General features: G+C 45.4%; 1 protein-coding gene across 2 annotated transcripts in view; it reads right to left on the reverse strand.

The window, feature by feature from the left end:
* Egfr (epidermal growth factor receptor) overlaps positions 1-13,082 on the reverse strand; it is a 203,520-nt gene that overhangs the window by 69,738 nt on the left and 120,700 nt on the right. For both annotated transcript variants that reach the window (XM_045135494.1, XM_045135493.1), the window contains exons 2-4: positions 6,424-6,575; positions 5,026-5,209; positions 1,776-1,910 (exon numbers count right to left, since the gene is read on the reverse strand). In XM_045135494.1, the coding sequence (XP_044991429.1) occupies positions 1,776-1,910; positions 5,026-5,209; positions 6,424-6,504 (400 nt within the window). In that variant the 5' untranslated portion in view covers positions 6,505-6,575. The remainder of the gene's footprint in view (positions 1-1,775; positions 1,911-5,025; positions 5,210-6,423; positions 6,576-13,082) is intronic.

Consider the following 13,082-nt stretch of genomic DNA (forward strand, 5'->3'; position numbering starts at 1 on the left):
TGTAGGCTCTTTGCTCTATTGACAGTGTCCATTGCTGTACAAAAGCTTTGTAATTTCATGAGATGCCAGTAGTTGATAGTGTTTTATTTTCTGAGCAATTGGGGTTATATTCAGAAAGCCATTGCCTATGCCAATCTGTTGAAGGGTTTCCCCTACCTTTTCCTCTAGCAATTTCATAGTTCCAGGTCTCATATTAAGGTCACTGGTCCACTTGGATTTGATTCTTGTGCATGGGGAATGACAAAGATCTGTTTTCCTCTTTCTACATATAGATGTCCATTGTTTCCAGCACCACTTGAAGACATTGTAGTAAATGAAATAAGTGACACAAAAAGACAAATAGTGTATGGTTCCACTCACGTGAGGTTCCCGGAAATAGTAAATTTACAGATATAGAAAGTAGAAGAGAAGCTGGGCACGGTCCACAGTGCATGCCCTTAGGCCCAGCACTCGGGAGGCAGAGGCAGGAGGATGGCAGTGAGTTCCAGGCCACCATGAGCCTACAGAGTGAATTCCAGGTCAGCCTGAGCTAGAGTGAGACCCTTCCTTGAAAAACCAAAAACCAAACCAAACCAAAACAAACAAACAAACAAACAAATAGTAGAAGAACAGCATGGTAGGATAGAGAGAGTTCCAGAAGCAGATGATGTTGACAGCTGCATAACAATGTGAGTGGGAAAGTCCACTAAGCTGTGCACTGAAAAAGCTAAAATGGCGAAGATGATGGAATTTGTGAGAATTTCACCACAACTCTTTAAGCAACACATCAGTTAAAAAAAAAAAAAATGCAGCCTGGAGAGTTTGCCTGTGAAGCCTAAGGACGCTGTTTGATTCTCCAGATGCACGGCAAGCCAGCTGCACAGGCTGGCGTATGAGTCTGGAGATCATTTGCAGTGGCTGAGGCCCTGGCATGCCAAATCTCTCTCTGTGTGTCTCTTTTCTCTCTCTTAAAAAAAAAAAAAAAAAAAACCAATTAAGCACAAAACCATGACCTCTAAGTCATGATAGTGATCTTGTAAATTTCACTGTGAGGCCAAAACCAATGGCGCATGCGGCGTGTGGCTGCAAGGAATCAGCTGGGCAGCAAATGACCGCTGACTTACATGACTGTGGGATCGTGCTGCCAGGAGGGCGAGGGAGCAAGCGCAGAGAGCTCGGTAAGTGGAAGTGTGTCTTCCAGGGTGTCCTGCACAGCACTGACAAAGGGCACCCCCGGCTTTAGGCCTGCTTCCTCCCCACGCTCTCCCCCACAGCAAGGACTGCCAAACGGATGGGCACAGAAGAAACATTTGAGGAAAATATGGACAGGCCTTCTCTCTGTGGTTCCATGTGGGAATGTTTATACCCGTCGGCCAGGAGATAGAGGCCAAGGGACAGGGGGAAGGAGGACCTGGGTGCTCCCTTGGGGTTCAGTAGCAAGTCAGAAGCACACAAGAGCTTTGTCAATGAGCACAAAGCAGGATGGGGGACGCCCCGAGCCAGCGCTGCAGGCTGTCTTGGCAGCTTGTGCCACAGCCAAGGCTCTGCTTCAGGACCACGGAAGGGCACCACCCTGGGCATGGTCAGTGTTCCCTAATCTGTGAAAACAACAGTGTGATCTCTATCTCATACAAAAGCTCTACTAGTGGGGAGATCACGTTTTTTGTTTTACTACTTATTTTTGTTTTAGGTTAGTTAATATGATCTAACATTAAAGTCCCCTCTTCCCCACTCCCCTTGTCCATCTCTGCTCATAAGAGGACGTGCAGCTAGTGGAAGCGTGGTGTGACACTCACAGCTGTCCAGGTGGTTCTGTAAGTCCATTGACATGTTGCTCAGAAAGTAGCCGTCAACGATGTCCCTCCACTGGATGGTGTCCACGTGGCACAGGGTGGGGTTGTTGCTGAACCGCACGGCACCAATGAGGATTTCTGCAGGACAGACAGCACAGACCACAGGAAGAAAACTTTTTGCTTCCCATCACTTCACCTAAAGCATGTGTGCCTTTCTTTACATTTTAAAATGTCTTGCTATAAAGTTTCCAGTGTGCAAGTAAGAGTCTCCAGGGACCCGTCCTACAGAAGCTCTGCTGGGAACAGGTGACAATCCAGTATATGACAGTGGTTTGCAGGAGTCAGGATGTTTCCTGAATTGAGCTCTCAATTTAGAAATGAAAGAGGGAAGAAAAGAACAGTGATTTAGTGGGCACAGTAGGAACGATCAGGGTGTGATGAGCGATGGCTTGGGGTCCTCATCAGCTGGACTAGGGTTACTGGATAATGTAACCGGGCAGGCAGGGCAGAAGGGACAAAACCTGCAGATAACAGGATGACTGTTACAGTTGGCTCTAGAGGGTTCTCATAGGAGGGCAGGGAATACGTATGTGTGACCAAGACACAAGGGGACGCCAGTGGCGCCTAGGACACCAAGGCTGCATAGCTGTTTGAGAGAACTGAGAAGACATCAAGCAGTCTATACAAAGGGAGAGTGACATCAGTAACATTATCCACAAGCACTGGTAGAACTAACTACAAAGTGCTCAGGTGCCAAGGGTCCGCAAGGATGCGTCCAGTTGCTGGCTTTTCTCTCAGAACTGGTGTGCAGAGGGATCTGGGTCACAACTGTGCCCAGGGGGGACCATGAGAGGGTGGTCCTGAGCTCACTGACATGTAAGCACCATCTTCATTCACCTCCACAGTGGTCCAGTGACTATCATCTAAATGTGAAAAATTCCAACTGCAGATTCGTAGGTGACCTTCCACAGGCCGGACCTGGGTCTATATCCGTTAGTGGACAGGGCTGCCCTGGAAGAGGAAGGACCCCCCTGGACAGTCTTCGGAGATGGGTGGTGGGGAGACGGGATTGCCCACACATTCAGGCACATGTTGTAGAAGAGCAAGAAGTGAGTACTGAAGGCCGGAAGCAAACTTGCAGGGTGGGGACACGGGAACAAGGCCCCTCGCAGATGAAAGACAAGGTGGGAACTGCAGGGGGAAGGTGGCCAGTCAGAGAGGGCAGGACGGAAGAGGTCACTCTGGGAAGTCAGATGAAAGAAGCGAGATGGAGGGAGAGAGCAAGAACCAGACGTGAGTGGACATCACCGAGGGAGGTCAGGTCTGGAGGCACAGGGCAGGGACATCAAAGCAGCAGTGTCACCAAGGACCAAGGAGGAGAAGCCACGAAGCCTGGAGGAGCTGTCGGAGGCAGGGCCTTCCCACAGGCCCTCCGAGCTCAGTAGGGAACGACAACCCAAGACAGTTAACCTGTTTTTTTTGTTTTTTTTTTTTTTTTAATTTTCAACATTTTAATGAATGCCCACTAAATAGAAGGCACAACCCTGATTATTAATAGCACCCTATTAAGTAATGTGGATCTGTACAACCACAACTTTGGATTGATGATGAAATCGGCTTGGGAGCATAGCTCAGTGGTAGAGCTCAGGCCCTGTGCTTGGTGCCAGCATGCGCGTGTGTTCACACACACACCAAAACTGAGGACAAGCAAAACAACTCTCACGTGCTTTGCTGCGGTCATTCAGTTGATTACGTCCACAACCCAAGGAGTATGTTAGCAAGCATGGTACCTATATTTACATGTTTGAAGCGAGGACCCCGAGATCCAGAGGAAGACACATCTCTGGAGCTGTCTGTCTGGAGAGTGATAGAGTGGGGCTGGAACCCAGACAGCCTGGCTCCAAGAGCCAGACTTACACCCACTGCTGACCGGCTTCTTCACGTGTGTGAGGCAAGACAGGCGGAGCGAGGCATGCCTAAAGTACCTAACAGGTCACTTCACGCAGGGGTGGACAGCCCAGAGGAGCACCAGCACAGATGTGGAAATGTGTGTGGGCGCTCCGAGCAGTTAAGGGGGTGGGTGGGGATTCTGAAGGAGTTTTATAGGGTGATGAACCAGGGAGGTAAGAGCCTGGCTGGCTCTGGTCTTGGCTTGGGCTTTGTGGTCATGGACCAGCTCCACATACATGTGAGATCTTCCCTCCCTCTCTTCTTTCTTTTCTCTTCCTTTCAGAACTGCAGGGCCCATAGGAATTTCACAAGGTGGGAGAAAGGCTTCCTTGAGCTATCTCTCCACCAACATAGGGCCTTGAAGAGTCCCTCACAGCTACTTCTTCCTTTGTGAAATTCGCAATGGAACACCTGCTTGGAAGGGAGGTTAGAGAATGTGAACTTGCTTAATAGGTCTGCCACAATGGTGGGGATACAACTGTCACCTCCAGAAGTCTGAATGATGTCACCCCACTTCAACTATCTCCTGTAGCTTCTTTTTATAGTCTCACAAGTGTGTGTGTATGTGTATATATATATATATATATATATATATATATATATATATAATTCACAAGGTGTCAAGCTTCAAAACCTTTCCTCTTACCCCACACCTGACTTTTTTCCATATAGCAGCATGCTGATCTTCAAGCCTCCTAAACATGGACAGGGATTTCCATGTATCCCGAGCCCCAGTGCTTTTGCTCTCCACAGGTTCAGCTACTAGTGGCCACGGTTGGCAGCAAGATAGCGAGTGATCACCTTCACATGACCTCCATTACAGTGTATTAACTGTTCTCTGTTCTTGCTAATGTTTTTCTATCCCTAACTGATAAATGATGACAGGAGTGCATGTGTAGGAAAATACAGTAGTATGTGTGTGTGGGTTCTGTACTAGCTGAGCTTTTAGGAACTGGTGAGGTCTTGGGGGCCCCCCTGGAGGAGAAGGATTATAATATTATTTATGCCTGAGGTCCAAGTTCCTTCTAGGCTTACACAAACTCTCATTTCAGGTCCCTTCCCTTCCCTTCCCTTCCCTTCCCTTCCCTTCCCTTCCCTTCCCTTCCCTTCCCTTCCCTTCCCTTCCCTTCCCTTCCCTTCCCTTCCCTTGCCTTACCTTGACTTCCCTTGCCTTCCCTTGCTTTCCCTTGCCTTCCCTATTCCCCTATTTTGCAACTGCCACCTGCAGAATCTGGCATGCATGTGCCTTTGACAGGTATAAGTCTTCTTGAGTCTCTCTCTTTGCTGATGTCCCATCTCTCACCTTGTAAGTTCCGCATGGGAAGTTCTCTCAGCCCGGTTCTGTTCGCCCCATAGTTGGACAGGACGGCTAAGGCAAATGTGTTTTCATAGAGTGCATTGCCTCTGATGATCTGCAGGTTCTCCAGGGGGATCCTCTCCACCGTGTTGAGGGCAATGAGCACATAGCCAGCGACTTCCTGGATGGTCTGGGAAAGAAATAAGCACGTTGGGCTGCAGAGATGGCTCAGCAGTTAAGGTGCTCGCCTGCAAAGCCTAAGGACTCATGTCCAACTCTCCAGATCCCATGTAAGCCAGATGCACAAGGTGAAGCATGCATAAGATCACATATGCGCCCAAGGTAGCACATGTGTCTGGAGTTTGATTAAAGTGGCTGGAGGCCCTGGTGTGCCAGTTCTCTCCCTCTCTCTTTCTCTCTCTGTGTCTGTCATAAAAAAACAAAACAAAACATGTAATTCCATCAGGAAAGGAAAAGTCTACATGCCCAGGGCACATGTCTGCACTCTAACACACCTGAGTTCTGGACAAATCTAAGACATGTAAAGGGTTGCAACAGGGGACAGAGAGGTCACAGGGTGTGCTGTGACTTTCCCAATTTCAAGCATTTATTCCCTGCAATAAAGAGCAGCATGCATCATTGAAGCCACCAGGATGCCTACTCTAACCCACACGAAAACAGAAATTAAAGGAATTATTTTGAATACATCCAGCATGGTTTCTTATTTTTTTCCAAAGAAGGATAAATTAGGCAAGATTTGTTTTAGGAAAGTAAAGCAGAAAGTCCCCTACTTATCTTGCACCAATTTCTTATGGAAGGAAAGGAGAAGAGAATAGAGTGAGGGAGGGAGGGAGGGAAGGAAGAAACCCAGAAGACCCAACAAGCCCAATCAGGGTCCAACTACCTCCAAACCAAACTCTGAAGCCGTGAGAGTTGGCGTCTGTGGGTTCACTCGAGGTATTGTGAAATAGTAAGCAACTCTGTGAACTGGCTGTAAACTCTTGGTAGGTTGAAATCAGCTGTGGCTTGAGTATTTATACCAAAGATATATATATATATATATATATATATATATATATATATATATATACTACTGCTACAGAATAGGGCTTTAATATTCATTACTATTGCCAGGAAAGTCAGTACCCCAACACGCCCTGCTGAGCCATGGCCAGGGACTGATGTCACTGTGCAGTGAGGTTGCAGTGCCGGCAGAGCCTCCAGCCACCCTCCTTACCAGCAACAACTGGACTCCAGCTGGCTTCCTTATAAAATTCACCTGTATGTAGCCCCTTGATTGTGACTACCTTAAAATGAAGGGAGCACACTTCAAGTAAAATTCTGTTAACGACTTTATCTAATTCTTTAATGTTGGAGTAGGACAACCAGATCCACTGAACTAACCTTTAAAAAGGAAAGGTCATAATTCCTTTGCACGTAGGTAACTTCCAAATTCCCAAGGACCACTTCACAGTTATTGAACATCCTCTGAAGGCTCAGGAAATGATCTTCAAAAGTGCCCAGCTGGGTGAGCCTGTTACTTGTGCCTTGGCAAACTGGAACAAAGAAGAAAGAAGTCTCTTAGAAAACGCATGGAAAAGTAGCAACATTTCCATAAACTGTCCGCCAGCTTTGTGGGAAACAGTGTCTTACAATCAACTCTGATCAAAGGCCAATGTAATAAGAGATGGCTAAACTTATATAGGGTGCAATCCATAATCAGACAGAGCTCATCCATATGATGCATGGGCTTAAAAGACACCTAAAGAAGGACTGGGAAGATTGCTCAGTGGTTACATGCACTTGCTTGCAAAGCCTGCCAGCCCAGGTTCGATTTCCCATTACCCATGTAAAGCAAAAAATGGTGCGTTGGTGCATCCATCTGGAGTTTGTTTGCAGCAGTGAGAGACCCAGGCATGCCCATTGTCTTCCCTCCTCTGTCACAAATAAATAAATAAAAATATTTAAAATACATGAAGAAAAAAGTGTTAAAATTCGGGGGCTTGGGAAATGGCTCAGTCAGCCAAATCCCCTCGCCACACAAGCGTGAGGACCCGAGTTCAGATCTGTGGCACCTACAGAAACGCCGTGCGTAGTGCTGTGTGCCTGTGGCCCCAGCTCTTGGTAGGCAGAGGCAAGAAGTCTCTGGGACCAGCTTGCTGGCTAGCTAAATCCCTGAACTCTGGGTCAGTAAGAGGCCCTGTCTCGGTAAATGTCTCAATGAACAATATGGACAGCAATAGAGACATAAACCTCTGCCACCAAATGCACGCGTGCACATGCATGTGACCATGTGTACATACATGCATGCAAACCACACATACAAAGTGTTACATATCCAACACGGGAGAGGGGGGCAGTGATAGGGTAACTAGAGTGCTTGAAGAGGAAGATTAATATCAATGCTACACAGATGACATAGTTGCAAAGTGGATTGAAAACTATGCAGTGAACAGATTTACTCTGCAGAAAGTTAGCATGTTACGTTATTGTGTGTGCTGTGCACGGAATGATTAAAAACACGTGCTGAGAGATGGCTCCGTGCTTGAAAGGCTTGTTTGCAAATCCTGCTAGTGTGAGTATGAGTCTCTACTACCCATGAAAGGCCAGAGTGCAATTTTCACATGCATCTGGAGTTTGTTTATAATGTCAAAAAGCCCTGGTGTGCCCATAGACTCTTTCTCTCTCTGTCTGTCTCCTCGTAAGTAAATTAAGAATTACACTTAAAAAAAAATAACATGCAATAGGCAGTAATTTCTGACCAAAATGGCGTGTGCCTGAAATCAATGACAACAATGTAATTTGAAAAGCCAACCTGCTGGAGATTAAAATAATATTTATTTACATCTTCAAAGGACAAATCAACATTCTGATTATAGAACAGGTAGAAATAATACTTAGCTAGTGAGAAACCCTATGTCCCTCGGTCTGTCCCAGCTCTGTGTTAACCCTCCCAACCCAGATATCACCGCCAATACACAGCATGCCAAGGTTATCAACTTAATCCAAGAAGACATGTTAAATTAGAGGTCAAAGTTAGATTACAGAAGTGCCCCTGGTAGTCTGTATTTAAAGGCAAAGTAGATAATTATAATAAGGTGATATTAACAAATCTAAGCCCTTTGAGAAATCTGTCTAGACAAGCATGACTGAACAAAGAAAGCTGGATGTTTGAAGGAGGGAGTTTTTAAGGGACTATGCTCTGAAGAAATAAGGCCTCTGGCTTTGGTCATTAGCTTCAGACTTGGCCACATCCTTCCATGTTGGCAAGAGTGATCCCTTAACAGTCACATTAACCAGGGAACAGAGCTCAGAATACAGTCTAGATCAGTACAGTGGCACTTTCTTCAAGAACTTGTAAAATAGGCTTTTCTATTTCATCGGCTTCTTGGTTCCCTCCTCATGGGAGTTATTCTAAGAGCATCCACTGTCCTCTCACGCACCATGGAGCCACGGGAGGTCACCAGCACATGTTCAGACTCCACATAATCAACCCCAGGCATTTATACAGACATTCATGATGAAGCAATCCCGGCATGCTCTTGAACTCTGTGGGGATCTCCCTCTTCCCTTCCGCGTCCCCCGTGAGGACTCTCACGCGAGAGCTGTGGAAGTTACCAAAACCAGAGCCTTGTTTGTCTCCCACCTGCACAGGCAGGTAAGTCCACACACTTCTTCCCACTGTGACTTTGGCTTGACCTAACACACCTGGTCTGCTTATCTAGGGGTGAGGACTCCTCTGGTGGCAACTTCAGCTTGAAAGACTTGTGCAACTGTCCCATGCATGCAGATAAGGCCAGGCCACTGTCCCAGTTCTGGGTCCTTAGGCAAGTCACCACAGAATAGGCACAGGGTTTGACTACAGCATGTGACCTTTTGGTTGAGCGTGTTGTCCAACAGTGGCTGCTTTCCCGTCTAACAGGCTGTCCTGTCCTTTGTTCACGCTGGCCAGGCGTGGCCCGTGACTTGTGTGGGCCATGTCCTTCAAGCCACCGTGGTGAGCAGAGCCCAGTGGGTGCTGGGCTGGGGTAGCAGGACTCAGCACACCGTGGAGCGACCACAAGACCCTTGCTCTCATCTGGGAGTTTCTTTCAACTGAACCCTGTGAATTTTTTTTAAGCTAACAGACAAGTAAGTTTTGTCAGTAAAATAAAGCAAAATATTCCATTTAAGATTAATGTGTTGCAGAAAAAATTTAATAAAACTACTTGTGTTCATTCAAATATTCAATAATTGTTAAATGAGCACCTCAAATATTTATTTATGAATACTTGTTATGCCTTCATTATCTAGAATTAAGACAAATTACTTTTAGGTCCAGAAAAATAGAGCCTGTATTAGGGAAATAATAGCAACATTGTACATTGTTGACATGAATGTTAATTCATAAAACCCTTTGGGAAGCAACTGAACTTGTGTAAGCAAATAAATTAATTCTACATCATGATGAGTTCATGTTTGAAAAGCTATTCTTAGGAAATAGACCCAAAATTTGAAAACGTTTCATACATAAAGTTGTTTATTATTTTTAATGTGATATAAAAAATTTCAAAGATGCCCAACTTTCCAACAGGCCTATGCTTGAAAATGAGGAGGAAGCTGATTTACAGTAGGATTAAATGGAAAGAAAAAAAAAAGTCATCTTGTTATTATCCCAGGGTTAATTACTCAAGTTTCAAAAGAAATTATTAATGTCTGTTTATTATGCGTCTTTTTCTTCCCAAATATCCAAAGGAAATGATAGCATATAAAGTTAATCTAGGCTGAAAAGCAAAATAAATTGGTATAGAGGCAGAAGGTATAGTTAAGGGTTAGAGTACATATTAACATGCCTATGTCTCTGAATTGAAAACCTGGTGTACACATCTGCCTGTGGACACACACACACACACACACACACACACACACACACACACACCAGAATACAAATAACTGATCTAAGTTTTCTAACCGAAACAAAATACAATCCTGATTCATCTTTAGACCAAATATCTCATGCTTAAAATTTTTAACTTAAGCCCCTTGTAAAATGTAAATGAGAGACCACTGAGTGAAACAAATTATTGAATATAGGTAGAGATTAGTTAAGCAGACTGAGATAAAGCTGCAAGGAACAGCTTTGGAGGGGAGGTAGGATGGGATGGGGAGTGAACCCTATTCTCCAAGTACTCTATTTCTAAACTACTAACCCAACTTTGCAAGAATATTTTGTTGTTTGTTTTGTAATTAAACAAGAAGAAAGTTTTTGTTTCACAGTTTTTTCATTGTATGCCCCTGAACCGCCTCCTCAGACCTTGTGAGCTTGCAAACTAAATGTGAAACGATAAAAATATTATTTATTTCCAAGAACTGTTTGGAAAGTGGATGAATAGGTAAGAAATTTCAATTTTCTTTTATAGAAAGAATTATATCACTGGCACTTCTGAGAACGGAGCAGTAATATAACCGAAGCGGCACCTAGGCCGATGTCAGGGACCTCAGTCAGCGTACGCTGCCCGAGGGTGTGGTCTTCCCGGGGGATGTTTGATCTGGACCTCAGATTGCTTGAATGTTAGACATTAAAGTCACTTTGTAGATTGCTTATCAAATCTGAACATTAAAGAAAGCAAAATGAGCACACTGGACTTTAAGGATTCATAAAGTGTGCATTTTAGATTGGGCTTTCAGACAAGCCATTCAAAGAGAACTTCTATGTCACGTGCGAGCACTCCACGTGAAAACCAGGCAATTAAAAGTGTGACGCCATGTTGGGTCATGATGTGCAGAGACATTTATCGTACCAATAACTGTGGGCTAACTCCACAATGCACAACCCATTTACATCAACAAGGAGGGTCCAATGGGAGGGGGTAGATCATAGATGAGCTTAAACAATGGTACCAAACTGCCTGTATTTAATGAAAAGAAAACTAATAAATTAAATAAAAAAATAAAAAAAAGTGTGACGCTCTGTGCAATACGAGCTATGCTTGGCCTTTTGCTTTCCTTCCTACAAACACACAGGGAAATGTGGTTGAACCAAGAGCAAACCTTCTGTGACTCAGGCATTCAAAGTACTTTGTCTTTTGCCCTCAAACTGTATTACAAAGATTTGTAAATATAGTCAGAAGCTGAAGGAATTACACTGTCGAATGCCCTATGCAAACATTTGCCTGTATGGCATCGCACATCTATTAGTTTATCCATCTGATTCTCTAGGTTCACTTTAAAGTTAGGTACAAACACCAGTGAACTTTACCTTGGCCATCGCAGGAGAGCTGGCCCAGCTTAATCTTGTGGCTGTTGGTGAGGGATTGCCCTTGACGGGTGGAGAACGGGGCTGCAGCGTGGTGCAAATGCACACTTGGGCAGCCTAAGGTGCCATGAAGGAAACCTCACTGTCTTCCAGAGTGTTCTCGCCCGGGAGCTCATCCCACAACAGCAGCAACCTGGTGGCACATGAAGGGACCACCTCCTAGTGAAGTTCACTTCACTTTTTTTTTTTTTTTTTTTTTTGAGGTAAGGTCTCACTCTAGCTCAGGCTGAGCTTGAATTAACCAATGTAGTCTCAGGGTAACCTCGAACTCACGGGGATCCTCTTACCTCTGCTTCCCAAGTGCTGGGGTTAAAGGCATGCCCCACCATGCCCAGCTGTGGAAGTTAGTTTTTGACAGGTCCTAGGCAAGTGCATCATGAGAAGTTAGTTGTACATTATTCTAGGACAAGCAGGGCCAAGCCAGGGTCTAGTTATTATTCCTCTTAAGAAAATTTCCACCTTTTCTTAACTGCAAATCAGAGCAACCTGCCTCCTTTGATCATGCAGGCCGAGTTTTATGGGCCGGGCTCTGTCCTCCTATGAACACACGCTCTCCTTGCCCACAAGCCTGGGCAAATCTGCACCACTGATTAAGACCCAAATTTAAAACAAGTTTCTCTCGAGCTGTCCAAAGCTACCCAGGTACTTTTGGAATTGCCTAAGTAAATTTATAATTGTTTTAATTTGTTGTTTTTTCAACCACATAGCAATGGCTGCCAAGGTGACGGGGCTCTTGAAAACATGTTCCCGTGGCCCCCAGAACTGCCGGTTTCTGTCCTCGTTACATTTTCCGCGAAGCCTGGTTTACAGCAGAGAGCGCGTCCCTCCCGCAGGCTTCCCGGCGCTGCAGTCAGCATTGCACAGCCCGCCTCGTCCCCGCCCTTCGCCCAGCCACGCGATGCTGTTTCTCCTGAACCCACCCAGCGTTTTTACTTTTAGGCTCTCCCATCTGCTTGGCGTGTTCTCCCTCCCTGACCCCAGGTCTAGGCCCCGATGCCTCTTATGTAGCACTGATGCTCCAGCTCAACAGACGTCAACCTGTTCCCACTGCGGCTCCGCATCGCCTCATCCCACCTTCTTTCTTCCCGGCGTTCGTCACCATTAAAACAATTACTTATTATCCACTTCTCCCCACCATGTGTGTCTATTGACCACAGACTGAAAACACTGGGAAAAATGAAATTGCATTGTTCCTTACTATTTACTCAGCATTTAATTTGGGTTAAGTATTGTAAGTAGTAACACGTAATCCAGGGATAATGTGAAGTACATAGGAGGGTGTATGAAAGTTATATGCAAACATCATTTGAATAAGGTGCCTGAGCAGCCACAGAATTCTGAGTACTAGTCCTCCACAAAGATACCGAAGGGTTAAAAATGTAGCTGTGCACACAGGTGTTGAACTGACAGGTATGACAAGTGCACACATGTGCACATGCACAAGACATCACATTGCTATCTCTGTTGTCAAAGCAATGAGTGGTGAGGTGACCAAAGTCATGGATAACTGATGTTGTGTGTTATCTTTCTCATGTCCTTGTCTGACGAAGGATGTGCGAGATGATGAAGGCTGTCCTGGAGGAGTGAGAACCACCATCATGCTCCAGTGGCTACAAAATATTTCTAGCCTAGGGCTGGAAATATGTCTTAGCAGTTAAGGTGCTTGCCCACAAAACCAAAGGACTCAGGTTCAATCCCCCAGGACTCATGTAAGCCAGATGCATAAGGTAGTGCTCGTGCCTAGAGTTCATTTGCAGCGGCTGACAGC

The sequence above is a fragment of the Jaculus jaculus genome, chromosome 16 (assembly GCF_020740685.1).
Source record: "Jaculus jaculus isolate mJacJac1 chromosome 16, mJacJac1.mat.Y.cur, whole genome shotgun sequence".
Classification (NCBI taxonomy): Eukaryota; Metazoa; Chordata; class Mammalia; order Rodentia; family Dipodidae; genus Jaculus; species Jaculus jaculus.